We start from the raw sequence: 27460 nt of genomic DNA, 5'->3' as shown, positions 1-27460 counted from the left end.
GATGGCACCACTGCCATCTAATCTGTTTCTAAAACTGAACTCTTCGCTCAAACCTTTGCTAAAAACTCTATCTTGGATGATTCAGGGCTTGTTCCTCCCCCTCCTCCACGCTCTGACTACTTCATGCTACCCATTAAGATCCTTTGCAGTGATGTTTTCCATGCCCTCGCTGGCCTAAAACCTCGGAAAGCTTATGGACCTGTGGAGTCCCTCCTATTGCTCTCCAAAACTGTGCCTCCGTGCTTGCACCTTGCCTAGTCAAACTCTTTCAACTCTGTCTATCGACATCTACCTTTCTTTCTTGCTGGAATTTTGCCTAAATTCAGCCTGTTCCTAAAAAGAGTGTCCGTGTGTCTGTTCTAATCCCTCAAACTACCGTCCTATTGTTTTAATTTCCTGCCTCTCTAATGTCTTGAATCTATCCTCAACAGGAAGATTCTTAAACACCTATCACTTCACAACCTTCTATCTGATCGCCAGCATGGGTTCCGTCAAGGCCGCTCTACTGGTGATATGGCTTTCCTTACTGCGTCTTGGTCATCCTCTTTTAGGGATTTTGGTGAAACTTTTACTGTTGCCTTGGACATATCAAAAGCTTTTAATAGAGTCTGGCACAAAGTTTTAATTTCCAAACTATCCTTCTACGGCTTTTATCCATCTCTGTAACGTCATCTCAAGTTTCCTTTCTGACCCTTCTATTGCAGCTGTGGTAGACGGTCACTATTCTAAATCTATTAACAGTGGTGTTTCTCAGGGTCTTGTCCTGTCACCCACTCACTATTATTCATCAATGATTTATTAAACCAAACTTATTGTCCCATCTACACATACGCTGGTGATACTAACTTGCACTTTTCCACGTCTTTTCTTAGACGTCCTACCCTTTAGGAAGTAAACAGTTCACGCATGGAAACCACAGAACACCTGACATCTGATCTCTCTAAAATTTCTGATTGGGCCACAGCTAGCTTAACATTGTTCACTGCCTCAAAAACTCAATTCCTCCATCTATCAACTCGACACAACCTCTTAGATAACTATCCCCTTTTCTTCAGTGACATTCAGCTGTTCCCCTCTTTGGCACTGAACATCCTCAGTCTGTCCTTTACCCATAATCTAAACTGGTAACTTCACATCTCATCTCTAGATAAAACAGCTTCTGTGAAGTTAGGCGTTATGAGTGATCTCCGTCAGTTTTTTTCTCCCCGCTCCCCCCCCTACCCCGCAAATGCTAACTCTGTACAGGTACCTTATCCCTCTATGTATGGAGTATGCTTCATTATGTATGGTGGGATTCCACTTATACCGCTCTTTTAGACAGGGTGGAATCAAAAGTTTTTCGTCTTATCAGCTGCTCACCTCTAACTGATTGTCTTCAGCTTCTCTCTCTCATTGCTGTAATGTTTCATCTCTTGCTATTTTCTACTGCTATTTTCATGCTAACTGCTTTTCTGGTCTTGCTAACTGCATGCCTTCCCTCCTCCCGCGGCCTTGCTGCACAAGACTTTCTTCTTTCTCTCATCCCTATTCTGTCCACCGAGATCTCTAATGCAAGAGTTAACCAGTATTCATCCCTTTCTCTGATAAAACTCTGGAACTCCCTCCCTGTTTTTGTATTTCCTTCTTCCTATGACTTGAGCTCATTCAAGAGGGAGGTTTCAAGACACTTTAATTTTTGACGATCGTTTTTGGCTCTGTTTGGGGACCGGCACCTCAGTAAGCCTTTATTATTATTATTTTTATTTATTTATTTATTTTTTTTTTTTAATTTTGTTGCTCTTGACCGGTGCCCCTCTTACACGAAAAAAAAAAAAAAACACACCAAAGCTTGTTTCACCCTAGATTACTTTTTAATTGCTTATTCAGATATATATATATATATATATATATATATATATATATATATATATATATATATATATATATATATATATATATATATATATGAATAAACAAAAAATGAATAAAACCCCCCAAAAAATCAAACCCTCAAAAAGTTTTTTTTTTTTTTTTGTGTTCAAATTTATTATTTCCAACAAAACATTATACCTGTCTGGTGTTCAGGGCAGATCTACATTCCACTCAGTCTAGCTAACAACGCACAACCACCTCTCCTACTCACTCCATCACGCGGACGTACCGCATGGTATTCAGAAACGTTTTGCCTTCTCACCACAGCTATTTTCAAACGCCACAGAGATGATTAGCCAGATTCTCAAGTGTTTGTTCTGATGTTGAAATCGCGGTAATTTCGCTAGAACCTTAAAAACACCTTTGAAAAATCGTGTCACTTCAACCAGAGCCTGTTGTAAGTAGTCGAGGTGCGGACAGGAGGATTCCAAAATATGGTCCATTCAGTGAAGTGCTACCCATGATGTACTCAGGCCTTCAGTTATTGTTACGTAATCGGTTATAACCTAGGACTCCATCAATATTCTTGAGTATTTCCCAACATAATGCTTTGCGCTCCTGAAACAACGCGCTCACTGGGCCAGGTTAGTGATACCACTTGCGTTGGCAACTGTGCGACGGTTGTGACGTATTAACGACCAACGTCACTAATAGCTTATTTATCCTCTAACAACTTATATTCTGGTCCTATGAATTGCCATTACTAAATTAATATGGAGGATCTTTGAAAATTACTAACTGATCAGAGTAGACCGTAACCAAGGAAATGAACTAAGGGGCATGAATTAAGTGCCAAGCAAACTACCATCCAGAATGTTAGAATTATCACCAGTGAGAAAGTATATTATTTACTAGAGACAGCTAACTTGCAAGAAGCAGTGGTGGAATATATAAAGAAGTAAATTAAATCCTTCCAATGACAGCAAATGTTCGTATATAGGGTTCAAATTGCTTATTCACATTCCATGGTGATATAACTAGATAGGTGGAGTTCTGGAATGTGTTTGAAAGTTTTACACACGAAAATGAGGACATAACTGACATCCAAAAACTCTATCTTAAGACCAACTAGATGATGGCGCAGCATAGTTAATATTTATTTAAGAAATGAGGTGTTTACCATAGAGAGCAATACACATATGACAAAAAAAAAAAAAAAAAATGGATATCATGTCTTGAACACTTTAAGCGCTGGGCAATCAAAAGAAGAGAAAGCTAAACCCCAATGCAGGATATGTCTGGGTCAAAGCCATTTGTGGTTTAAATGTAGAAAATACTCCAGTGCCAAATTAAAGTTGAAAAGTGCCTAGAAATCAAAACAGTGTAATGGGTGATTACAGCCTGATCATGGTGCTAATTAGCATAGATGGGCTCTACCGCGATAAATTATCGCAATAACGATACATAGTTGTCAGTTATCCGATAATTATTTCCCTGTGTTATCGATTCATTGGTATCGCCGATAAATTTAGTTCTAAACTAGCGATAATCGATAACTTTAGTTTTTTGGACCATGAACATGGTGAAGCCTTATCTTTTCAAAATAAAATGTACTTATTTTACTGAAAACATTACTTTTCATTAGTGAAGAGACAGGATAAACATTTTATTTTAATTTTCTTTCGAAGATTTTTCTAAGTTTTCTAAGATTAAAGATAAAAATAAAGATCTGGATTAATCTTTTTTTTTTTTTTTAAATATCCATATCGTTATCCCTAATATCGGAATTTTGGATTTATCAGCTTATCTGCCGTTGCCTACAATAGGCAAGCGGGGGTGAAACAATAAAGCAAAGGACTCTTGATCAATGCTCTTAGAAAACACTTGTACTCTAGTCCACTTTGCCATCACTAAAACATAAAGAACTGGCAAAAAAACATTAACACTGCAGAAATTTACAGAGAGTAAGTCAAATCAAGTATGATATAGCCTTTATTTCTTATGAATATAAGGGGGGAGAGGGGGGCAATATTCCATAAAGGCTGTGGTGGCCAACCCAATAGTAACACATAGGGGACTGAGCAAAGAGCCAACTAGGTTGGAGAGATTAGGTCGTGTACTGGCAGATCCTGACATGGCAGCAGATCACATCTCTCTACTAACAGGTGCTGCCTACTACTATGACATGCTCCACCCTGGATATGAGAGGGAGAACGCAGTAATTATTTTATCTACCATCTGTAGCTATACCCTGAGTGGTAATAATGCCCAAGTGGAAGTAATCACAGAATTAAAATCACTAATTGTCAGCCCAGTAGAAGAGACTACATGATCCAGGATATCAAACGTCCTTGGGTACAACCAACCACTCGCCCCATCGCTAACACTAAGCTGTATCCACTAAAGCCAGTCTGGTGGACTTGTGGGAACAAGCTCCACAGATTTACTAGGACACTTGAAATAAAAATCTGACCTAATATAGCATCATAATTGCATAAAACTTATGTAATTTTTTCTTAGTGATGGGAGTATGTTCCAAATATAAAACATTATACATATTTATTTGGTGATGGGAAAATTTAATATTAAAAAGATTTCATGTCACTGCAATTTAAATCTGAATATATTTTTAAAGAATATAGACCAATTATGATCTGGAGTCATGAAAATATTGGAACCACCGGCATATAAGTTGCACACAACCCTATGATGAGGGAGATATGCATTTAATTGCAAACATTTCACAACAATACAGCAAACAATACTTTGTCTCACTCCATCACACAGACATGTTCAGCTCAGCTAAGTAACCTATAGTGTAGTTAGGGCTGTGTGCATAGTTAGGTTACTTGGTGTGAGTAACACTGTAAGTCCTTCCAATCAAGGTAATTTTATATAACCTAGAAATCCTCCATTAACAACCTGGAATATTTCTATCAGAGGGACATAGTGCAGGAATATGAGGATAAAGAGAGGGGCCCAAGGGGGATGATATTTTTGAGAGTAACAGGGTGAAAGGTCCATGTAAAAGGTATTCTGACAGTCTAATGAATGAGAAAACAGGAAGAGAAGCAATAGGATGTAGAACCAGATAGAGAATGAGTGTTTTTGTAGAGAATTGGTAGGGTAAAGTAGCAAAATTGATGGCTAGACTAGTGTGGCAGAGCTGCAGACATAAATGGAAAAGTTAAAGAAATATAGAAATATTAAGTGGTACTGCAGAAGACTGAATGTTTTATAATATGTGGTCTGGCTTGAAGGCAAGGAAAATACCAGATGACAGGAGGAAAGCAGTTACTGTACCTCTATATAAAGGTTAAAGTTGGAGGAATGAGAGCAGTAGTTGCTGGGGGATGTGTTTGCTTACTGTACCAAGAAAAGATTTTGGAAGTCTTGACTGAAAGATTCATGAAAGTGATTGAGATGAAGGTCAGTAAGGAGCAGGGAGGATTCAGGAAAAGACTGCGTGGCTCAGATTTTTCCTGTTAGAATATGTAGGAAACAATGAGAAGATGTAAGCAGCATTTTGTGAATCTAGAGAAAACATGTGCTACAGGGAATAGGAAAGCCCTTAAGGATTTTCTTTGAATTTATGGTGTAAAAGGGCAGTGCTAGAAGGAATTTAAGGCTTTTAATAGCAAGTTACATACATGTGTGAGGATAGAGGGAGAGATAGGAGAGACCTTTGGAGTAGGAATAAGAAAGAGATAGGGATGTGTGGGGTCTCATAATTATTAATATTTTTATGAATGGACATATGAGAGATGAAAACAGTGGAGGGAAATGTTGGTGCAAGGCTGAAACAGAATGGAATGGGATGGGCAATAAGAGCAAATTTGTTGTAGATGACACTGTTCTATCAGCAGAGTGAAGAGAAATTCCAAAGATTGATTGATCATTTCCATTGGATGCATGTGACACACAAACTGAAGATGAATGCTGGGAAAAGTATGGTGATGGTGCCTGGGAGGAGAGAAGTAGAAGTGTGTGATTTTAGAATGGCTTAGAGGGTGAGCATGCCAGATATAGGCAGATGTTAGGTGGTTAAGGGAAGAGAGAAAATGGAGGAGGTAAGTGAATTTGAGTATCTGGAGATGGAGCTAAGTAACAATGGTGAGATGGATAATGAGGTAAAAGAGATGATTGTAAAGGGTAGACATGTCATAGGATCACTTGTAATTGTCATGAAAGGGGAAAATATGTCACTAGATATAAAGAAAGGTTTACAGAATAGCATGAATATTCTCCTGCCAACATTTATATGTGAATCAGAGAAATGGTCATGGAATAAGCACGCCAATCAAGAGTGTGTGCTGTGGAAATGATAAATATGAAGGAAACATGGAATGACAAGATGGGAGTGGTGAGAGCAATGAATGTGAGAGATATGGTATGAGCCCCAATGCTGTGGTGGAGTGGTTGAAAGGGAGCACATTGAAATGGTATGGTCATATTGAGATGATGAAAGGCAATGAGTTTGTAAGGAAAGTGCATGTGAGCCAAGTTGAAGGTGCTAATGGAAGAGGGAGGCCACTTGGAAGGTGGAAGTACAGAATACAGAAGTACATGTCTGAAAGAGATAATAGAGGTTAAGTACTTCAACAAGCAAGAAATAAATGTTTGGATTGGGAACAGTAGAGGTTCCTCTGCCTTGGCCACCTCCTTGGGGGAAGATTCCAAGGGAAATTCTTAGAGGGAGTAATGTGTCAGGGAGATAGGTAGATAGATAGATAGTAATCATTAGAAAATGCATATCAAATTTTGCCACAGTTTTATTAATAGCAGGCTCAGTAAAAATGTTACATATGCTATGTGATATTTTAGAGCTTCAGAAATCAGTTAAGGTCAGGTCATTCTGAGTAAAAAAAATTGTATACATAAACATACAATTCCTTTTATATTCTTTGCCATTTGACATGGGAGTGCATTGATTGGTGACAGTGGATGGCCAGGTTATTTGGAAGCACTTTCTTAGCTTTAGAACAAAAATATCCTGTCCTTATAAGCAAATTGTTTAAACATAGCCTTTTCCCTTCTCAGTTTGTTAGCTTTCAAAGCATTTACATTACACAGTGTTTTCTATGATGTGATGGTACAGTGTGCAGAAAGAGAAAGTCATTGCAATTTTATTCTACGAGACACACAGAGTAGAAAGGCAACTCAGCTAAGAGAGTGAGGGGAATTTTAGGTGTATACCACCAGAAGCACACTCCTTACTTTTATGATTAATTCAGTGGTTACTGGAAAGGAGCAAGTAAAGAAGTCATATTTGGCTTCTCCAGCCTAGTTTAGGTGGCTGGCCATGAGTAGCATGTTTTCTCTCAGAATTTAATTTTCTCAGTGCCTCATGATGTCTATTCACTTACCTAATATTTAATGCCTGCTTTAAAAGAATGTCTAGAAGTAAACCAACTTAGAAAATAAATATAGCATTACTACAGTTACCACTCTTCCCAGCCTCCATGTCTCTGGTTACCAGCCATCAGTATCTAATTCAAATGTCCAGAGGACTTGAAAACTACCATGACACTCAACCTACTAACATCCTCCAGTCTGTGAAGAAATGCTGTGTACTAAATAGAAAATTCTTTCATTTCATGTGCTAATAAAAGTTCTGGGATATTTTAAAATTGTCTTATTAATTACATTGTCATATGATCTCATTTATACTTTGTCACTGGTAGAAAAATATAGCACTATGCCTTATAATCTACTGGTGAGCATGATAAAGAACAGATGTTACTGTTTACAACATAACCTTTACATAGCTTTCATTACAGATTTCTATGGTTTACATCCAAGCACTCAAATGTATGCATATATACAGGGTGTCCCATAAGTTTTCATACATATGAAAAATTATATGAAATTATAGAATTATAGAAAAAAGCATTATTTATATAATCTATAATATAGATAATAATATGTATATTATACATGACTGTCTTTGTGTTGAAAACACATTTCAATTTATGTCCTCCACTGCTGAAGAACATGTTCAAACATATCTGGATTTATGCTTGCTTGTAATAGCATTCATGATACCATATGTATGGAGCCTTATGGGACACCTTATATATATATATATATATATATATATATATATATATATATATATATATGGACACAAAAATTACTACTTCTTGCATGGCATCCCGCTTGTGCAAGAAAAGAAATGAAGAAATATATTGGCAGCAAGATATTAACTTTGTTTTAACAGAAAGGAAGGGACAGACTACTGTATATTTTGGTAGATAAGATGACTTTCAGGTAAGATAATCCACAGATTTTAGTGAGAATTCAATGGTTTTAGCGAATATCAGTGGTAAAAGATGACACCCAAGCTACCAAAATATCTGTGATGAAGTTTAGGTCAGTAAGCACCAGAAATGAGACAGAGATATACCAGTACACTGAATAAAATACCTAGAATGTATTACCACTAATAAGGTACCATCTTCTTCAAGTGTAAAACTAAACATTAAATAAAATTCTCACCAGGTGTTTTTTGTACATTTTTATGAAAAGGATGAATGGACAAAGATGGTTTTCTTAAGCATAAACAAACCCTGTCTGTGTGTGTCAAAGTGTCAGCCATAATCTTCTATATATTGTGTTTCTTTTGATTAGACACACCAACATTATTCAAGTTTTTCTCAGTATATGAACTTTGTCCCTATACAACATTGCAAGCTGGAGAGATTCATCTTCTTCCCAGTTTGCTTTCCTTTGCCACTTGACTTGGATTTCCTTGCCCTGAAGACCGACCCTTCAGCTTTGGGAACAACTGTGGAATATTTGCACAGCCTCCTTTGTCTGTTCATATAGTGCCAGTAGAGGGTCATAACTGTACATACTATGTTAAATTTTGTTTACACACTTTTCAATGGGAATATGTTTCAGTGCATTTTCTCAATGAATTCCTTTTTTACCAAGTCTAAGTTCCTCAAAAATCAAAATATAATGTTGTTTATTTACAATGACATTTTGCATAAAATATTTTAAGGTCATTGTTTTTGTATCTGGCATATAGGATGACCCACTTTTTGGTGTCTTTTTGTATGCTAAAATATACAGTATTTTAGTTACAGTTATGAAATGTAACATCAACACATTTCAGCAGCAAATCATTGTTTCTTTTTTGAAAATAACTTTTCCATGAATAAGAATTTAACAGATGGCTTCTTGATGTCAGATTCTGAGGAAGGTCTGGTTTGTTTCTTTAAGGATGAATCATACTTTTTTGTCTTTGAGAAAAAATAAAATGAGCAAACTGTATTGTCATTAGCCTTTGATACAGCTCTATCAGATTTCATCAAATTTCCAGAAATGATCCTGGATGGAGAGTGAGATGGTGATGCCAATAAGCTGATGTCCTTCATGGATGTATCACTGCTTCTTGAGCTACTTAAAAGGGCCTCCCCATGATCAACATTTCTCATTGTTTTAGTCACAGCCTTCCTTTGCCCCTCTCTGATCATCTTTATATACTCACTGGAAGAATCACTAAATGGTAATGAAGGAAGGTGGTTCTTGTCACCCATAGTATCTAAGCTGTTTCTAGTTTTCCATAAAATTGTGCAGGTTTCTGTGTCAAGGTCATTTGTACATTCTTTCAATAGTGAAGCATTTTTGTTGATCTCATTTGTATTTGGATTGAAATGCATGTCAAAGCTATTATGGGATTGCAAACTATTATTTATGAAATCATGACCAGAATTTTCCAAACCATCATCTACATGTGCAGTTACTATGGGCCTTTCAAAATCCGGTAACTTTGCTGGGCACTCTGTATGCATCCCGTACACTTGTGGTGTTACTTGTTCATCCATAAGCATCCTGTCAGGCTTACTTTCCCCATATGTTGTGGGTACAATCTCACATGGCAAGATCTGGTATTGAGTCATAACTCTGTCACTATCTTCCAGAGAGGCACCAGCAACATAAGGAGGATTTTGATTTTCACTGACACAGCACTTTGGAGATGAGAAGATATTTATTTCATTATTACTTCTTAGTTTTGGGGGAATGTTGGACACATGAATGTCTTCATTACTACTTCTAAGTATAGTACAAGATTCAGGGTGTTGACTTCCTTCATTAATTAAAAGATTCACAGAAGATTCGGTAGTTCTTTGCAGACACTGTGTGTCTAATGTTAAGCAAGTTGGCTGTGCTACAGTGTTGGTATTATATTGGCCCAGATCTGCAGGCCTCAATGAATGATACTGTTTAATTTCCCCTACATTGGAAAGCTGTGGGACTTGAGCTGGTGAAGATTCTGAGTGAGAATTTGTAAGTTTTTTTGAAAGACTTTCCTGGGAGGGAGATGTTGAAGCTTCTTCTCTGTTAAGTATAGCATTATTTCCTTTAAATGGTGTGGCAGCAGCATAGGGCAAGATTGCTGGAGGATCAGAACCTTGTCTGGAATGCTGTAAAGCAACTATACTGCCCTCTGTGACTGACTGTTGAACAGATGAATGGAGCTGAATTTCATACATCTTGTACCTAGGAGGAAGAAATGAACGAAATTTTTCCATTAGACTTTCTAACTTATTTTTGTTGTTCAGAAGGGTTTCCAAATCTTTGATAGAAATTTGAAATTTTGCATGATGTACTGTAATTCCTTCAACCTGGAAATTCACATTTAAGGTAGTTGTATTTTCAGTTTTGTTTTCAGCACCAACATAATTTTCTTCAACATTAGCCACCATTTCCACTTGAATTACCTTCCTGACATGATTCATGTCATCACTGACTTCAGGTGACAAGCTTGATGGAATGTTGTAGTCTTCAGTCATTAATGAAGAAACATTTTCTTTCTGTGTGCAAGATGTCATGGGTTCCTCATGAGGTACAGCATTGTCAGATTTATTCAGTGTCCCAGAAGCTTGAGAACCTTGTTTATATATTTCTGGTGGGTTGTAATCCTGCTCAAAATTATCTCCTCTGAGGGGTTCAAATCTGTGTGTGAAATGCTTTTTCCCAGAAGTTTCAGTCTCCTCCATAACTGACTGATGAATATTTAACTGCAAGTGCAAGTCATAGTTTTTATACTTTGAGGGCAACAGTGAATGGAGTCTTTTCTTCAAAACATTTAACTTATCTCTGTTACTCTGAATAATTTTCAAATCTGTTTTTGACATTTTGAATTTCACAGTGTGTACCTTTACATTATCTATTTGAAAATTAACTAATATGTAGACCATACTTTTTGCTTTGAGAGTTGACTGAAGACTTCTCTTCTTTGGCATAGTAGCTAATATTTCCACTTGCAACATCCTTCCAACATTGTTCATATCACTAAAGTTAATCTGTGTTGAATTTTCTCTACTTCCCATGTCATTAATATCTGAAGCTGAAACAGAATTTTGTTCACTTTCAATATAAGTAAAATTTGTGTTGTCATCAGAAACATTTGGAATGTTTGTTGCAGCTGTCACTGATTCATCACTTAGAGATTCCTCATGAACATTTTTGCTAGCTATTGTCTGATTATCAAAACCTTCATCCACATGTTCATTAGCAACTGCTTCCTGCTCATAATTTAATTCACAAAAATTTTCACAGAGATTTTTGTTTTCTTTGTCTGCTGCAGCAGATGTTGTTTCCTCAATGTTGCAAGGTATGAGTTTTGTGGATTTATTTATGCATTTGGTTGCCAAGTTACCTTGATTAGGTGTATTTTGTGATCTACTTTGTTTATTTTCCAGTGGACATTGTTTATTCTGTAAGACTTTTTCATTTACCTTCTTTTTTATATGTGACTGTAATGCTACTTGTTTTTTGCTCACAGAAGTATTATTGATCATGACCTCTTCATCTGTCAAATTTTCTAGTTCACTTTCCCTCTCCATAATTTCATTCACCTCATTAATTTGTGAATTGTCATGAGATTCACACTTGGAAGAGTTTCTGAGATTGCTTTTCTTTGGGTTCTTGCTTCTTTTTTCTTGTTTTGGCAAAGATGTTTCTCTTGGCTTGTTTTTAACATGAGATTTTTTACTTTGCAAAGCCATTTGAGCAAAATCAGTTTTCTTACGTCTGCCTCTCCTCTGCCGTGATGGCTGTTGACTCTGACTGGTTGTAAGCTCTTCTGGTGACGAATTTGCATCTTGAGAATCAAAAATTTCACAAACATTATCAAACTGAGAATCACTTTCTTCTTTAATTTGATTTTGCACCTTTTTATTTTTTTTAGTTCTTAAAGACCTGAGAGGAATGTTAAGAGTTCCTTCTTCAGGTGGTTGCATGAATTCCATTATTTTCCTAAGAGTCCTAATCTTTTCCTTATCATCAAGAACATTAAGGTTATCTGCATCTATATCACTAACACTACCTGTAACAGATTCACTATTGTGTTGAACGTCTCCTGCCTTGGTGTTTTTCTGTGGACTTCGAAGTAGTTTTCTTTGAAGGAAGTCGTTGGTGGTACATGATGCTGCTGCCTTCAAACGAATCTCATTCACTCTTTGTCCTGTAAAGATAAAAGCACATTATCAAGGAAGATTTCATTTTAATTTAAAAACTTTACTGCATTATAGTTTTAAACCATTTCTGCACACTATGAATAAGAAATTTCAAGTAGCATATACACATACATCATCCTATGTAAAGTGTTCAAGACTCTTTGCCAATTTTTAAAAATCATATTCACTCAGTCTAGAAATCCATGTCAATGTTCTAAAGTAAATAGGTGTTGGTAAAAAGCAGAAAAGCAAGTCTGGGTCTTGAAAGGAAAGGTGCTGTTTATGTGATCAAAGATGCTTTATGCCAATGTTAATATAAGAAGATTCAATCATTAACATTCTAGTGCATTTCAAAGTACATAAAAATTTATGCCTAGAGAAAAAAAATATTTCAGGGTTATTCATCAGCATAGTGTGGCAAACAAAAGAATCATGACTCAACCCACTGCCTGATGGGGCTGTTGACTGATAAGCAACTGCTTGTTTCTTTCAATGTGGATCCAAACAAGATATCAATCAACTGGTCTGTAGGTAAGAAATTATATTCCTAACGTCATTTACTGACTGACACATATTAAACACAGGGCACAACTACAGCACCATGTTCTGGGATTTCCATTACTACTGGCATGAAAGGATTTCCTCTCCAAGCCATGAAAAAGATTGATAGGGCAGCAAAGAAACTTATGTAACCTTAGTTGTAGAAGGGGGACACAACTAGACCACACACTCTAGGCCTGGCTTGGAAGGAGACTACCAACATGTTTTACATATACCGTATATTTAAGTGTACAAGACAAAATATAATTCTCTAAAGACAACTCTCTTCCTTCACACAAAACTACAAGCACCTAATTACACACACACTCTTCACTCAAAATTACCATGGTGACTCCTACACCAGCCTCGGAGTCCCCATCTGATTTTCCTTGAAATGACTACTGCTTCCGCGACAGAGGCCCGTCTCTGTGTGCTGAGCGCATAACACAAGCTGTTTCTCATGCTATACATGATAGAGAGGTGGCCCACAAAAGATACTTAAGCCTTCCATCACCAGAATTCCATGCACTTTATAATTTCTGCCCGGAACCATGCCAAGTCTGTTCTCCAACTAGCCAAAAACTCCTTCATTAATAGAAAGTCAAAATCTTTCAAGATCTATTCCCCTCGTGACTTCTGGCATCTAGCCAAAAACATCTCCAATAACTTTGCTTCTTTTTCTGTCCCTTCTTTATTTCAACCAGATGGCACCACTGCTATCACATATAACTCTAAAGCTGAACTCTTTGTTCAAACCTTTGCTAAAAACTCTACCTTGGACAATTCAGGGCTTGTTCCTCCCTCTCCTCCATCCTCTGACTACTTCATGCTACCTATTAAAATTCTTTGCAATGATATCTTCCATGCCCTCACTGGCTTAAACCCTTGGAAGGCTTATAGACCTGATGGGGTTCCTCCTATTATTCTCCGAAACTGCACCTCTGTGCTTACACCTTCCCTAGTCAAACTCTTTCAATTTAGTCTGTCAACATCTACCTTTCCTTCTTGCTGGTAGTTTGCCTACATTCAGCCTGTTCCTAAAAAGGGTGACTGTTCTAATTAATTCCTCAAACCTATTGATTTAATTTCCTGCCTATCTAAAGTTTTTGAATCTATCCTCAACAGGATGATTCTTACACATCTATTACTTCACAACCTTCTATCTCATTGCCAGTATGGGTTCCATCAAGGCCACTCTACTGGTGATCTTCTGGCTTTCCTTACTGAGTCTTGGTCATCCTCTTTTAGAGATTTTAGTGAAACTTTTGCTGTTGCCTTAGACATATCAAAAGTTTTTAATAGAGTCTGGCACAAAGCTTTGATTTCCATACTACCCTCCTATGGCTTCTATCCTTCTCTCTTTAACTTCATCTCAAGTTTCCTTTCTGAGTGTTCTATTGCTGTTGTGGTAGATGATCACTGTTCTTCTCCTAAGTCTATTAACAATGGTGTTCCTCAAGGTTCTGTTCTATCACTCTCTTCCTATTATTCATCAACAATGATCTTCGAAACCAAACTTCTTGCCTTATCCACTCCTACACTGATGATACCACCCTGCACTTTCCCACATCTTTTCACAGATGTCCAACCCTTCAAGAAGTAAACAGTTTATGCAGGGAAGTCACAGAATGCCTGACTTCTGATCTTTCTAAAATTTCTGATTGGGGCAGAGGAAACTTGGTATTGTTCAATGCCTCAAAAACTCAATTCCTCCATCTATCAACTCGACACAATCTTCCAGACAACTATCCCCTCTTCTTCAACGACACTCAACTGTCCCCCTCTTCTACACTGAACATCCTCGGTGTGTCCTTTACTTATAATCTGAACTGGAAACTTCACATCTCATCTCTAGCTAAAACAGCTTCTATGAAGTTAGGCGTTCTGAGACGTCTCCGCCAGTTTTTCTCACCCCCAGCTGCTAACTCTGTACAAGGGCCTTATCCGTCCATGTATGGAGTATGCTTCACATGTCTGGGGGGTTCCACTCATACTGCTCTTCTAGACAGGGTGGAATCAAAAGCTTTTCGTCTCATCAACTCCTCTCCTCTAACTGACTGTCTTCAGCCTCTCTCTCACTGCCGCAATGTTGCATATCTAGCTGTCTTCTACCGCTATTTTCATGCTAACTGCTCTTCTTATCTTGCTAACTGCATGCCTCCCCTCCTTCTGTGGCCACGGTGCACAAGACTTTCTTCTTTCTCTCACCCCTATTCTGTCCACCTCTCTAACGCAAGAGTTAACCAGTATTCTCAATCATTCATCCCTTTCTCTGGTAAACTCTGGAACTCCCTGCCTGCTTCTGTATTTCTGCCTTCCTATGACTTGAATTCCTTCAAGAGGGAGGTTTCAAGACACTTATTCATCAATTTTTGACCACTGCTTTGACCCTTTTATGGGACTGGCATTTCAGTGGGCATTTTTTTTTATTAGATTTTTGTTGCCCTTGGCCAGTGTCCTTCAAAAAAAAAAAAAAAAAAAAAACTGTAAAAGAGCCTTTTCTGTCCACGTATGGAGTATGCTTCACGTGTCTGGGGGGTTCCATTAAAACCACTCCTTTTAGACAGGGTGGAATCAAAAGCTTTTCATCTCATCAACTCCTCTCCTCCTCTTTCTCATCGCCACAATGTTGCATCTCTTGCTATCTTCTACCGCTATTTTCATGCTAACTGCTCTTCTGATCCTGCTAACTACATGCCTCCCATCCTTCTCCAGCCGCACTGCACAAGACTTTCTTCTTTCTCTGACCCCTATTCTGTCCACCTCTCTAATGCAAGAGTTAACCAGTATCTTCACTCATTCATCCCTTTCTCTGGTAAATTCTGGAACTCCCTGCCTGTTCCTGTATTTCCACCTTCCTATGACTTGAACTCCTTCAAGAGGAAGATTTCAAGATACTTATCCTTCAATTTTTGACCACCGCTTTGGACCCTATTCGGGGACCAGCATCTCAGTGGGATTTTTTTTAATTAGATTTTTCTTGCCCTTGGCCGGTCTCTCTTCTAAAAAAGAAAAAGGTCCTATATACCAGATAAAAAAGTGACCTTTAAATTTTACACAAAATTCCATTGTTAATAAACAACAATCTTAATATATATTATGACTTTTGGAAAAGTTAGACAAGGTAAAAGAGGAATCTGTTTTGAGAAAATGGGCTGAAGGAGTAGCTATAAAAAAGATCTTAAATGGAACCCCAAGCTAAGTAGTATATAGGAAAGCAAGATGAATCTCTCCAGCTTGCAATGTTGTACAGTGTACAAGGGCAAAGTCCATATACTGAGAAAAAAACTTTAAGAATGTTGGTGCATGAAATAAAAAACACTTGATGTATGGAAAATTATGGCTGACAGCCCAACACACGCAGGTGGCGCAAGACAAGGGTTTCTTCATGTTTAGAAGGTTTCTTTACATTTAGGAAAACTGATTGTACCACATATAATTTTATAGCATCTTCATCCATCCATCCTTTCATCTTTCATGATAATGTACAAAAACACCTGGTGGGAGTTTTATTTTAGGTCTAGTTTTGTGCTTGATGATGATGGTATCTTATTATTGGTAATAAATTCAAGGTATTTTATTCATTGTACTGGTGTGCTTGCTGACCCGCTGACCCAAACTTCACCACAGATGGTTTGGTAGTTTCGGCCTCGTCTTACACCACCTACATCAGCTAAGACCATTTAATTCTGACTGAAATTTGGGGGTCATCTTATCTAAAAGTTGTCTTATCCACTGAAATATATGGTATATAAGACTGCTTTAAAGTGATACCAATTAGCAGTCTTAAATGTCACATATCCTACAAGCAATCAAATAATCATATATGTAGTAAAACTTCCAGAAGTTGGCATGAAACTCAGCCTTTGCTGACAATGAAATTCTGACTTATTTCATATATCACTAAAAACCTTTGAAAACTCCTCCTGGATACTCAGGTTTTTCAGTTTCATTCCATTTCTGCCTTTAAAGCCTCCTCTTTCACTTTTCTCTGAGGACATGATGCTAAGACAGGCTGCTGGTTTTGGTTTAAAGTTGGGAGGTCTAATCTTTGCAACAGCACCTCCATGATACAGTCTTGATTACCAAATATTTTTGACTTGATTTTCCTTATACTTTCTCTTTTTTCCTACCAAAAGCTATATTAAATTTCTCATGTTGTTTCAAAGTTACCGTTATCAAAAAGTTCACTAATAATCTGGAGTTTATTTTCTATATAAGCTCTTTGTAATTTATCCACTTGTCTCTATTCTACATCTATTCCCTTATCTTTGTTATCAGTCCCCTTTCTCTTGACCCAATGCCTCAAAAACTCAATTCCTCCATCTATCAACTTGACACAACCTTCCAGACAACTATCCCCTCTTCTTCAATGACACTCAACTGTCCCCCTCTTCTACATTGAACATCCTTGGTCTGTCCTTTTGCTTATAATCTAAACTGGAAACTTCATATCTCATCTCTAGCTAAAACAGCTTCTATGAAGTTAGGCATTCTGAGATGTCTCTGCCAGCTGCTAACTCTGTACAAGGGCCTTATCTATCCATGTATGGAGTATGCTTCACATGTCTGGGAGGGTTCCAATCATACCACTCTTCTAGACAGGGTGGAATCAAAAGCTTTTCATTTCATCAACTCCTCTCCTCTAACTGACTGTCTTCAGCCTTTTCTCTCTCATCGCTGCAATGTTGCATCTCTAGCAGTCTTCTACCGCTATTTTCATGCTAACTGCTCTTCTGATCTTGCTAACTGCATGCCTCCCCTCCTCCCACGGCCTTGCTGTACAAGACTCTTCTTTCTCACCCCTATTTTGTCCACCTCTCTAATGCAAGAGTTAACCAGTATTCTCAATCATTCATCCCTTTCTCTGGTAAACTCTGGAACTCCCTGCCTGCTTCTGTATTTCCACCTTCCTATGACTTGAATTCCTTCAAGAGGGAAGTTTCAAGACACTTATCCTTCAATTTTTGACTACCACTTTGGACCCTTTTATGGGACTGGCATCTCAGTAGGCTTTTTTTTTTTATTGGATTTTTGTTGTCCTTGGCCAGTGTCCCTTCCACATAAAAGTAAATAAATAAATAAATAAATAAATAAATAAATAAATAAAAAAATAAAAATAAATCAGCTGCAGGTAAACAAAGCTTTTGGTGCAAAGGTTGCATGTGTGTGGCTGCTGGGGCAGTCTCTCAGTCTGTCACCCCAGCAGCCAAGCACATCACACAGCACCCACATATTTGCTGATGTTTGACACACAAGTGATATTTTGAGAGAAACATGAGCAGACCATAAACAAGACTTCATCAGGGAGATGCCATTGCAATGACTAAATCAAAACCATAAAACCAAAATCAGACCCAGCAGCCCTTCTTAGCATCATGTTATTATAATAACCCATGCAGTAATTACAACCATATAGGTCTTGTCGGGTTTGGTCTGGCCAGACTTAGTTTAATCAGTATGGTGCTGACTTACAAAAGTTCTGCAAAAAATTGCCTATGTACATCATTTTAATTAAATGTTTTATACCTCATTTTAATTAAATATTTTGTTGCCATGCTGGCATGTAGAATTCTGATTTTAGATTTCCTAGTGAACTATATGAATGATTTTTGAGAGCCTACAAACCAGAAAACATAAAAACAAAAGGCTAAATTTTTTCCAACACAACCACAACAATATTTGTATTATATGATTTTTGTTTGTATTTTGGTTTTGTGGAATCTCAATGCATGTGTAGTAATTTGGTTGTTTATTCATTTATTTTTTTTGCTGCAGAAATGGTGAGCCCATTATGACAAAATTATTAATTTTGTTGCCCTGTGGAGCAATCTCTCATGCTACATAAAATGACAGACTGATGGTCTCACTACTCCTCTTGAATACTACAAATTTGATGTGCTAAATGGTTTTATGCGACAGACGTTGTTTTTAGATTTGTAGGATGATGCCGTTGAGATGATTGGATAGTGTGGGTCTCCGATTTTTTTTCCCTCCCAAAAGTTTCTAGATCTTAGCATTCTGTAGCCACAGAGGTTGCAAGATTACCCCAGTAATTATTACCTCCTTACCATATTTCCTAGAGTATAGGTCAAGTTCTGAAGGCCAAGTATTTAGGCAAAACATATGAGAGAGAGAGATTTTATATCCAAATCTTATGTTGGATCTATTTCTACAGTAAAATGTCTTGGATAAAAAAGTATTATTTCTAATTGCTACTTTAGTATTGTCTATGTGTGTATTATTGTAATTTTTCTTGCACATTTTGTATTTGTCAATCAAAGATTCATTTTTTTATGCTGTGACTATGAATCTGAGAACAAGGTCCAGATCTTATAACTTGTATGTACATGATGATGATGATTTAGCATATGTATTATAGTTATGCATGGTCTTAGCACTCATATGTCTTCATTGGCCTTGTGAGTCTGTGTGGATAGTGAATGATAGATATACATACCCCTTAACCCACTGTGGCATTAAGGTTTCCCCATTAACCAACCACCCTAGATGAAGATGGATGAAGAACTGGATGACCAGTGTGATGACAGCCCAAGTCTGGATTCAAGCTGTTGTCTGTAGACTTGTCTCTTTTTGAGAACGTTAATTCTATGATGGGGGCTGTTTACCAATTAGAAATAAGGCAAATGTCATAAAAATAGTTTGAAATACAGTAAGTAAAAAAAAAAAAAAAAAAAACTGTGGGAAGAAAAGAAGACTTGTTTTCTTACCAATTTCTGACACTTCAGTTGAGGAAGTATGGCTCTGATTGACATCTCTTGATGCTTGATTGGAAGTGGCTGTTTGACCACTGTCATCCTGATGTAGCTCAGCCAAGTCACTGCGAACTTCAGACAAGATATTGGGCTGCACATATGACATCGCCTTGTCCAGTTCTTTACTATCATTACCTGAAAATTTTGGAAGGTAGAGTAATTTCATTGTGTTAGTGATGTATGCATATAGAGAGCACTCTTGGTAATTTGTTCAATGCCTCAAACTCAATTCCACCATCAATCAACTCGACACAACCTTCCAGACAATTTATTCTCTCTTCTTCAATGACACTCGACTGTTCCCCCCCTTCTACAATGAACATCCTTGGTCTGTCCTATACTTATAATCTAAACTGGAAACTTCATATCTCATCTCTAGCTAAAACAGCTTTTATGAAGTTAGGCATTCTGAGTTGTCTTGACCAGTTTTTCTCACACCCCTAGCTACTAACTCTGCCTTATCTGTCCATTTATGAAGTATGCTTCATATGTATAAGGGGATTCCAACTCATACCACTCTTTTAGACAGGATTGAATCAAAAGCTTTTCATCTTATCAACTCTTCTCCTCTGACTGACTGTCTTCAGCCTCTTTTTCATTGCTGTAATGTTGCATCTCTTGCTATCTTCTACCGCTACTTTCATGCCAACTGCACTTCTGATCTTGCTAACTACATGGCTCCCCTCCTCCCGCAGCCTCACTGCGCAAGACTTTTTTCTTTCTCACCCCTATTCTAACATTTTTAACTCTTAATTGCTTCATTTGCCGTACCAGAATTCAGTTTCTGAACAAAGTTACTAGATTTCAAAGACTACAAGATGTAGCAAAAGCTCTCATTAATTACTAATTTATAGTTTCTATAAATATTTCCTTCATTTTTATATATTTGGAGGAGAGAGACAGAGGGTAAGGCAGTATTTCAATCTTTGAAATAAGTTAAACGTGATCCCATTGAAGAAGTTGAAGAATCTCAGTGTAAACAAACAAGGTTTGGTGTTCAGGAGTACTACTGAGCTTCCTGTGGTTCTCTCTCTATAACCAACACCATCACTACTGCACAACTGCATTTTTCCCAGTAGCATTTCCCAGCAGCAAGATGTCTAAGTGTTTTATGATCACCTTCATTTTGGCAGTGAGTGGGTTGTTCCTCTCCCTGTCACTCTGTAAGGGTTTCCTCACATGATTGGTGACAAAGAGAATGAATGCCTGCATTGTCTAAACAATATCTTTTGATGAGTTCTGTGTCACTAAGTTCATTCAATACATCCTTTCTGGATAAAAAAAAATTTCTAAGCTGGTGATATTGTGGAGTGGCCATCTTAGCAGTGGAAGTGTCAGTCATTACCCACTAGGAAATGGTGGATGGATGTCTGAGAACTTGGTGTTAGACTAATCAGATTTTGGATTTCGAACGACATTCAGGAACAAATTAAGTTAAAAACCAGTTCCACTGTAAATAAATTAAATAAAAAGGAAATTGAATTATTGGTGAGATCCCTTTTTTGACAACAGTAACATTGAAATAACAAAATAAATACTATGCAGTTCTTAGAAGAAAAGAGAAAAAGTAAAAGAAAAATAGTGCTATTTGAGAGAAGCAAGAGCATATAAATACACAAAAGAAATTGTAAACAAGACTGCATCATGGCCTTCAACCAGGACCCTTCTTAGCATTATGTCCTAAGAGCAAAGTGGAAGGTGAGACTCTAGAGGGACAAAGGGAATGAAATTGTAGAACCAGACCCTGCAGTAGCAGCTTTGTAGGGATTTTAGTGATATGTGAAACAAGTTGGCAAGGGCTGAGTGCCTATTAAGCCAATTTCTTGGGATTTTACTATACACATTTGCCAACCAGGTGAAACTGGGTGGAGCCTAAGTGGGAAAGAGGGAGCAACTTATTGTGCAAAATTACCCTATTAAGTTGAAGAGATTTTTGTAATTGTGGCATTTCATGTAGAAGTGAGGTAAGTGACACATAAGAAAACCCAAAAGCTGTGATTGAAGTTGGGTGATCATTGTTTATCTTTGCCTGGAATCAAAACTACAGCAGAAATGAAGCAAGTGACATGCCTAAGAAAACAAGAAAATGGCCACTGTGTTAATCTGAGTCATGAATGTTGTTTCACAAAAACAACCCCAAAGTGAATTTTCAGCAGTGGTGATTTATTTATTTATTTTTTAGAGAAACAATTGATGTCTTTCCTAATGAATACCTTGTAGTTTACTTATTTAAGTCTTTAAGACCTAATTAACATAATAATTCTTCACACCAAATAAGGGAAGAATGTGTATGCAGACATTCTTTTCCCAGATTATGTAGCTCTTCTGCCAAGTTTTCTTTCACTTTCATTCCTTGCTTCTTGTGAATACCTGAGGCCAAACTCTTCATAATCATCTGAATGTCTCTCCCATGGAAACAAAACTGATTACAAAAAGATCATATCCAGAAGAAGAACAGGACCTGATGAAGAGAATGAGTATCACCCTTGCAGATGAAGGGAGGGAGAGCAGACAAGGCTCACTCTGCCCACTGATTGATTTATCCCCTTTCTCAGGGCTTTGCCTCACTACCATCCAGTGCCTGATCCTGTAATTATTTTTAAACTTTTCCCTAATGCCATGAATTCTTGGAATTTTAGTCTGAAAGCTTGCCTCAGAACCCCTGAATAATTGGTCAATGCAGGGAAGATGATCTCAAAATCAACACAATTGTTGTCTGCCTCACAGTTCATTAGGATGTACAAAATGTGTGTATTTTCTGAGTGTTTATATATGAGATGCTGTGGTGAGTGCATGTGATTCATAAACATACTGTGGGTCTGGGATGAAAGAGAGTAATCTACCATAGTCTTCAAGATTATATATGCTGGACTTGTGAATGCCAGCTATACTCTCCCGTTAGGAGCTTAGAGCTCATGATTTACAGGGTGGAATCAAAAGCTTTTCATCTCATCAACTCCTTTCCTCTAACTGACTGTCTTCAGCCTCTCTCTCTCTCTCTCTCTCTCTCTCTCTCTCTCTCTCTCTCTCTCTCTCTCTCTCTCTCTCTCTCTCTCTCTCTCTCTCTCTCTCTCTCATTGTCGTAATGTTGCATCTCTAGTTATCTTCTACTGCTATTTTCATGCTAACTGCATCCCCCCTCTCCTCCTGCACCTCACTGCACAAGATTTTCTTTTTTTTATTACCCCTATTCTGTCCACCTCTCTAATGCAAGAGTTAACCAGTATTCTCAATCATACATCCCTTTTTCTAGTAAACTCTGGAATTCCCTGCCTGCTTCTGTATTTCCACCTTCCTATGACCTGAATTCCTTCAAGAGAAGAGGTTTCAAGACACTTATCCTTCAGACCCTGTTCAGGGACTGGCATTTCAGTGGGCTCTTTTTTTTATTGGATTTTTGTTGCCCTTAGCCAGTGTCCCTCCTACAAAAAAAAAAAAAAAAAAAAAAAAAAAAAAAAAAAAAAAAAAATCCCATTGTTTTGTTCAGGGACAACAGTAAATGCTTATTAGTGAAAAAATCCTTATAGCATTATGAGTGCAGCACAAACCCTGGACTGTTAGGCAACAGGTAAGGACAATACCACTGTGATTGTGAGTAATGTGTGTTTACATGAAAAGCTATGTTAGTTAATATGCTTTATAAACATATTGTGGACATGACCAGAATTGTGTAGACTGTGCTACGGTGAGTGGATCTGTGATCAGTGCAAAAGTGTGTGTGTGTGTGTGTGTTTACCTAGTTGGATTCACCTAGTTGTAATTTACAGGGCCTGAGCTATGCTTGTGTGGTCCTATCTCCACTTGTCTAGTTTTCCCTTTACGTTGTGCACACTCACTGCCAATACTACATCCTCACTTAGCTTGTTCCATACTTCTAAATTTCCTGGTGGGAAACTATATTTCTTTGTTATTCAAGCATCTTCCTTTTCTTAATTTTTTGCTGTGGCCTTGTGTGTATCTGGTATTTTCTACTTCTCTTAGCAGCAGTTTCTCATTATCAATTTCTTCCACTCTATTCCACAATTTATAAATCAGTATGAAGTCTCTCCCTTTCTCTTCTTTGTTCCAATGTTGGCAGGCTCATTTCCTTTAACCTGTTTTCGTAATGTTAATTCTTCCAGTTTTGAAACCATTTTCACTGCTATCCGTTATATCCTTTCTATTTTTTTTTACATGTTTCTTCTTGTGGGAAGACCACACTGATTTAGGATATTCCAGCTTTGTCTACTAATCATAGTGGTAATTATCTTTCTCATCATATCTTTATTCACGTAGTGGAATGCTGTTCCAATATTTCTCACCATTTTATATGTATCTCTGGATATCTTTTCTACATGTTTCTCTGACTGTTGACTATCCTGTATTATCACTTCCAAATCTTTCTCTTCTTGTATTTTTATTATTTCTCCATTTCCCATTTTATTATTATTTCTCCATTTCCCATTTTATATGTCCATTTTGGTTTCTTTTCACTTTTTCCCATTTCCATTACACAACATTTTTTTCACATTAAATTTGATCTCCCATTTCTTGCTCCAGTCCCAGATTTTATTCAATTCCCAAAGTGTGTGTGTGTGTGTGTGTGTTTACCTTGTGTGTGTTTACCTAGTTGTGGTGGTATACAGGAAGGGGAGCTACACTCATGCTGTCCTGTCTCTATATCTTCTATTGTCCAACTTAGCCTTGAAATCATGAATCAACCTTGCATGAACCACATCTTTTTCCAAGCTATTCCATATCTCTGCTATTCTTTGAGGAAAGCAGTTTTTTTAATATCCCTTCTACAGATGGCCTTTTCAAAATCTTTCCATGTCTTCTTGAATCTCTTACATCCCATGTTATCAAATCCTGTTGATCTACTTTTTTATAATCCATTCATCAGCCTATACTCCATAATCAGGTCTCCTTTCTCCCTCTGTTGTTTCAACATCTGTAGATTCAACCTTCTCAATCTCTTTTCATACGAGATAAGTCTTGAAGACTTACAAGCAATTTTGTTGCTGGCCTCTGGATCCTCTCCAATTTCTTTATATTCATTTTTGTATTTGGTGAACACACTATTGCTGCAGATTCCAACCTTAGGCATATCATGGTTACAATCAGTTTCTTCATCATTTCCTCATCTAGATATATGAATGCTATTTTTATGTTCCTTACAGGGTTGTAAGCTTCAACTATAATCCTATTTGTATTTACCTAGTTATGGTTTATGGGAGGGGAGTAATCTCATAGTATCCTGTCTCTATATCTACCCAGTTTGGTCTTAAAAGCACTGACAGTTTTGGCATTTACATCTTGACTGAGTTCATTCAATACTTCTTAATGTTTCTTTTACAGTTAACTTTCTCAAACTTCTTATGGTGTCCCCTTGTACTCTGTGAGTCTAAATTTACAAAACCTTTGTCCACATTTTCCATACCATTTATCATTCTATAGATCTATAGTTTATTAAATCTCTCTCTCTCTCTCTCTCTCTCTCTCTCTCTCTCTCTCTCTCTCTCTCTCTCTCTCTCTCTCTCTCTCCCATTTTCAAGGGTAAGAATTTCCAACATTCTTAATCTCTCTTCATAGGTTAATTTACTCAACTCCAGAACCATCTTAGTGACTGTTCTTTGTACTTTTTTCTAATTTTATAATATTCCTCTTTGTATGAAGAGACCACACCACTGCCATATATTCCAATCTTGGTCTTATCATGGGAATCAACAGGTTTTTTATCATTTGTTTATCCAATGAGAATGCCATTCTTACTCTTTTAACAATTTTTTAACAAATTCACCATCTCTCCAGTAATTTTTTATCAATGTGTCTGTCTGGAGTCGAATTTTCAGTTGCTGTTACTCCCAAATCCACTTCCTCTTTTGACTTGTTTAACTTCACACCTTCCATTTCAAAAGGATATTGTATTCTTTTCTTACTCTTACCAAACTCCATTACTTTACATTTATTTAAATTGAATTCCAATTGCCAAGATTTACTCCATCTCTTTTTTATCTTATTTAAATCATCTTGCAGACCATACAGTCATTTACATTTTCTACCCTTCTCATCAGCTTAGCATCATCCACAAATAAGTTCACGTAACTATCTATTTCTTCATTGTTGTGTCATTCATTTGTATTACAAACATTATCAGTCCCAACACTGATCCCTGTGGGACACCACTAGTTACTTTTAGCCAAGATAAATTTTGGTCTTGTATTACAGTTATCATCCAGATAATCCTCCACCCTCTCCAACAGTCTTCCTCTGATTTTTCCATAATTTTTTATCTTTCATAGCAATCTTTGGTGTGGTACTTTGTCAAATGCCTTTTTATAAGTCTAAACAGACACCATCCACCCACCCATCTCTCTCCTGCACAATATCAACTACCCTTGAATAAAAGGACAATAAGTTCATGGAGCATGATCTTCCCTTCCTAAATCCAAACTGACAATTTACTAAAACTTTCTTTCCAAGTGTTCCATCCATCTTTCCTTTATTGTTCTTTCACATAATTTTCCTACAACACTAGTCAAGGACACTAGTGTATAATTTAGTGGATTTACCTTATTTCCTCCTTTGTATATTGGTGTAATATTTGCTCTCTTCCAATCTTTTGGTGTAATATTTGCTCTCTTCCAGTCTTTTGGTACTCTTCCCTGTGATAGTGATGTCATCACTAGACTGTGAATTTTATCAGCCAGTTGTTCTTTACATTTCTTCAATATCCAATTTGATACTCCATCTGGACCAGTTGCTTTATTTACTTCAAGTTCTTCCATCATCTTAAGTAATTCTTCATAACTTACTGGGACTGGACTTAGTGTGTGTGTGTATTTTTGGGCTAGAAGAGATTGAGACAGATGGGGGGAGGAGTCTGGAAATATATGAAAGGAGAGAACTGAGAGTGAATGAAGGTAACTGCAAAAAAATGTGTGCGTGATAGAAAGAAGGAAGATGAATGCAGGTTGTATGTTGTTAGGAATGTAGACATAAGTAGTGGAGGAAATATGAAAGATGTTGGGGTGAGCAATAAAATTTTGTTTATAATAAATGCAAGGTGAAGATTGAGTGAATAGTGTCACTAGCTATAGTATAGCATATAGTATGATATAGTATAGTAGTAGTCAATAGTATTGGGCTGAAATCTGAAATAAGGGAGTGACACTGGAGAAATTTAAACTAATGAACATGAGGTCTCTACAGCTCACAGATGAAGTGTATTTACAAACCACAGTCCCTCACTCCCATTTTTCATGTAAATCAATCAATCATTCAATCAGTCAGTCAATATCTCTCTCTCAGTAAGAACAATCCTGATACTTGCTAAATAGAATGAGACTGATAGAGAAGGAAAATGGAACTATACAAGTGAGAAAGAGTAAGAAAGGATGAAACAAAAATGACATAGAATGAATGTGAGGGGTGAGAGAGAGAGAGAGAGAGAGAGAGAGAGAGAGAGAGAGAGAGAGAGAGAGAGAGAGAGAGAGAGAGAGAGAGAGAGAGAGAGAGAGAGAGAGAGAGAGAGAGAGAGAGAGAGAGAGAGAGAGAGAGAGAGAGAGAGAGGGGGGGGGGGGATGAGTGTTTGAGTGGGTGTTTGTGTTTGAAATGGAGAACAAAATTTGTTCGCCAACTCTGGTTGAACTGGGAGTTGTTCGAACTGAAAGACCTCTGAATCACGAGATATGACTATACTTGTTTTGTAATGCTAGAATACTGTGCAGTTACACGACACATGGCATCTTTGAGGTAATTCCAAAAGAAGCTGAGGTCAAAATTATGCTGGCCACAATCCACAAGAGATCATGTGTCCTCTCAAGATAGTTTTCCAAGTATGCC

General features: G+C 37.3%; 1 protein-coding gene and 1 long non-coding RNA gene across 7 annotated transcripts in view; one reads left to right on the top strand and one right to left on the bottom strand.

Moving 5' to 3' along the window:
• LOC135106406 (uncharacterized) overlaps positions 1-27460 on the top strand; it is a 62544-nt gene that overhangs the window by 17002 nt on the left and 18082 nt on the right. The gene's annotated exons all lie outside the window — the stretch shown is intronic.
• The window catches only part of LOC135106404 (uncharacterized), a 75803-nt gene continuing 54953 nt past the window's right edge, over positions 6611-27460 (bottom strand). For all 6 annotated transcript variants that reach the window (XM_064015395.1, XM_064015394.1, XM_064015396.1 and 3 more), the window contains 2 exons: positions 19592-19771; positions 6611-12328 (listed from right to left, as the gene is read on the bottom strand). In XM_064015395.1, coding sequence (XP_063871465.1) covers positions 8979-12328; positions 19592-19771 — 3530 coding nt within the window. In that variant the 3' untranslated portion in view covers positions 6611-8978. The remainder of the gene's footprint in view (positions 12329-19591; positions 19772-27460) is intronic.

The sequence above is a fragment of the Scylla paramamosain genome, chromosome 13, assembly GCF_035594125.1.
Source record: "Scylla paramamosain isolate STU-SP2022 chromosome 13, ASM3559412v1, whole genome shotgun sequence".
Classification (NCBI taxonomy): Eukaryota; Metazoa; Arthropoda; class Malacostraca; order Decapoda; family Portunidae; genus Scylla; species Scylla paramamosain.
The sequence above is the reverse complement of the archived record's forward strand: the minus strand, read 5'-3'. Positions and strand labels throughout refer to the sequence as shown.